Raw genomic sequence first — 2573 nt, 5'->3', positions numbered from 1 at the left:
TTAACGCCGATTCCTTAATTAATTAAACGGAAGCCCGTGATTGGTCCCGCCCCATTAATTGCTTGATTACTTGCGTATTAATTAATCCATTAATTCATGAGCTGGTCTCTGGTGATTAACCTTAATTCATTAATTACTGCATTAATTAATGCAACCGTGATCCACTGATTAATTAATTAATGCGGATCGATCCCTGTGAATTCGTTAATTAACCCCACCCCTGACTCTAGCCCGGACCCATTAATTAATTAATTGGCCCTGGTGATTAACTCAAATCCCTTAATTACTTAAAGTGACACCTGCAATTAACCCTGGGCCTTTAATTAATTAATTGGACTCCTGCAATTAACCCAGACCCATCAATTGCCTGAAATTAGCCCCGAGCCTTTGGCTAATTAATTAATTGGACGTCCGTGATTAACCCCAATCCATCAATTAATTAAAGGAACACTTGCCATTAACCCCGCGGTTTTAATTAATTAATTGATTAATGGCGATTAACACGACTGGAGACATTAATTTCCCGCACTCCCACAATTAACCTGGATCCATTAATTACTTAAAGGCATGCCGGCAATTAACCCCCAGCCTTTAATTAATGAGTGGCAATGAACAGGAACGGACTCGTTAATTGATTAATTGGACTTCTGCAATTAACCTAAATCCTTTAATTGTTTAATTAGCTGTAATTAACACTGCCGGCTCCATTAATTAACCTCACTCCTGCAATTAGCCAGGACCCATTAATCGGACCTTTGCAATTAACACCGGACCCATTAATTAATGGACTCCAGCAATCAACCCACACCCATTAATTAATGAGTTGGGCTCCTGCAATTAACTGGGACCTATTAATTAATGAACAGGTCTCTTGAAATTACCTTGGGCCCATTAATTAATGAATTTGGTGCCTGCAATTAACTGGGTCCTATTAACTAATTAATCGGCCTGTTGAAATTACCTCAATTGCATTAATTAATGAATTGGACTCGTGCAATTAACACCATTAATTAACAAACTGAACCCCTGCTATCAACCCACACCCACTAATTAATGAATCGGGTGCCTGCAATTAGCTCGGACCTAATAATTAATGAATTGAGACCTCGGACCCATTAATTAATTAATCAGACTTCTGCAATTATCTCAGACCCATTAATTAATGAACCGGACTTGTGCAATTATTTGGGACCCATTAATTAATGAATCGGGCTCTAGAAATTATTTTAGACCCATTAATTAATGAATTGGACTTCTGCAATTACCTCGGACCTATTAATTAATTAATTGGGCTCTTGCAATTATCTCGGACCTATTAATTAATGAATCTGACTTCTGCAATTACCTCGGACCTATTAATTAATGAATTGGGCTCTTGCAATTATCTTGGACATATTAATTAATGAATCGGACTTCTGCAATTACCTCGGACCTATTAATTAATGAACTGGGCTTGTGCAATTACCTCAGACCTACTAATTAAAGAATCGGAGCCTTGCAATTACTCTGGGCCCATTAATTAACGAGTTGGGCCCCCACCGCCAACCACTGTTAATTAACGAACCCATTAACTCAATTAACAACCTGCAATTAACACCAGCCCGTCTAATTAGCAATCTAATTAACCCCTTTCACCCTTCAACCCCAACCCAATTAACCCTTCCCTTAATCACCCCCATCCCCCTTTTCCCGCCAAAACACCTCCGCTCCCCAAACCCCGCCCCCTTTTCAAGCCACGCCCCCTTTTCCCACCCAAACCCCGCCCCTTTCCCCCATAAAAACCCCCGGGGGACCCCGGACTGGGCAGATCCCGGCCATGGCCTCGAGCTCGCTCTCGTTCCTGGCTCTCCTGCTGCTGGCGGCCCTGCCAGGTGCGTCCGGAACCTTCCGGAACCTTCCGGAACCTTCCGGAACCGGGACTGGGGGGACCCGCCCGGATCCGGCTTTGCCTCACCCCCATCTCCCCTTTTTCCCGCAGGGCTCCGGGCGGCCGTGACCCTGCTGGAGTCCGGGGGGGACCTCCAGCCCCCCGGGGGGTCCCTGCGCCTCCTCTGCCGCGCCCCCGGCCTCGATTTGGGCCAATCCCGGATCTTCTGGGTGCGGCAGGGCGCCGGGAGGGGCCTGGAGCTGCTGGCGGGCATCGGCGGCCCGGCGGCGCCGTGGGCGCGCGGAAGGTTCCGGGTGGGGCGGGAAGGGGACGGCGGCGGGTGGGTGACGCTGAGCGCCGACGACCTGCGGGACGGGGATTCCGGGGTTTATTTCTGCGCCGCTCACGGCGGTGCCGGCGCCGGGGACGGGCGGAGGAAAACCTCGGGGTGGTCCCTGGGGGGAGGGGGAGGGTGGGAGAGGAAGAGGGGGTTGGGTTGAGTTGGGTTGGTCATGGTTGGGTTGGGTTGGTCATGGTTGGGTTGAGTTGGTCACGGTTGAGTGGAAGAGGAAGAGGGGGTTGGGTTGAGTTGAGTTGGTCATGGTTGAGTTGAGTTGGTCACGGTTGAGTTGAGTTGAGTTGGATGGAAGAGGAAGAGGAAGAGGGGGTTGGGTTGGTCATGGTTGAGTTGGGTTGAGTTGAGTTG

The 2573-nt window shown here is 48.6% G+C and overlaps 1 gene segment (V, D, J or C); it reads left to right on the top strand.

Moving 5' to 3' along the window:
* Positions 1 to 1795: 1795 nt before the first annotated feature.
* On the top strand, positions 1796 to 2339 carry LOC107199539 (the record flags this gene model as incomplete). The annotated part of the segment is given in 2 exon segments: positions 1796 to 1871; positions 1979 to 2339. Coding segments are annotated over 2 exon segments (416 nt in total), but the record flags the coding sequence as incomplete, so codon positions are not given.
* Between the last annotated feature and the right edge of the window lie 234 nt (positions 2340 to 2573).

Source organism: Parus major, unplaced genomic scaffold (assembly GCF_001522545.3).
Source record: "Parus major isolate Abel unplaced genomic scaffold, Parus_major1.1 Scaffold986, whole genome shotgun sequence".
Lineage (NCBI taxonomy): Eukaryota > Metazoa > Chordata > Aves > Passeriformes > Paridae > Parus > Parus major.
This window is presented reverse-complemented; position numbering and strand designations above follow the sequence as displayed.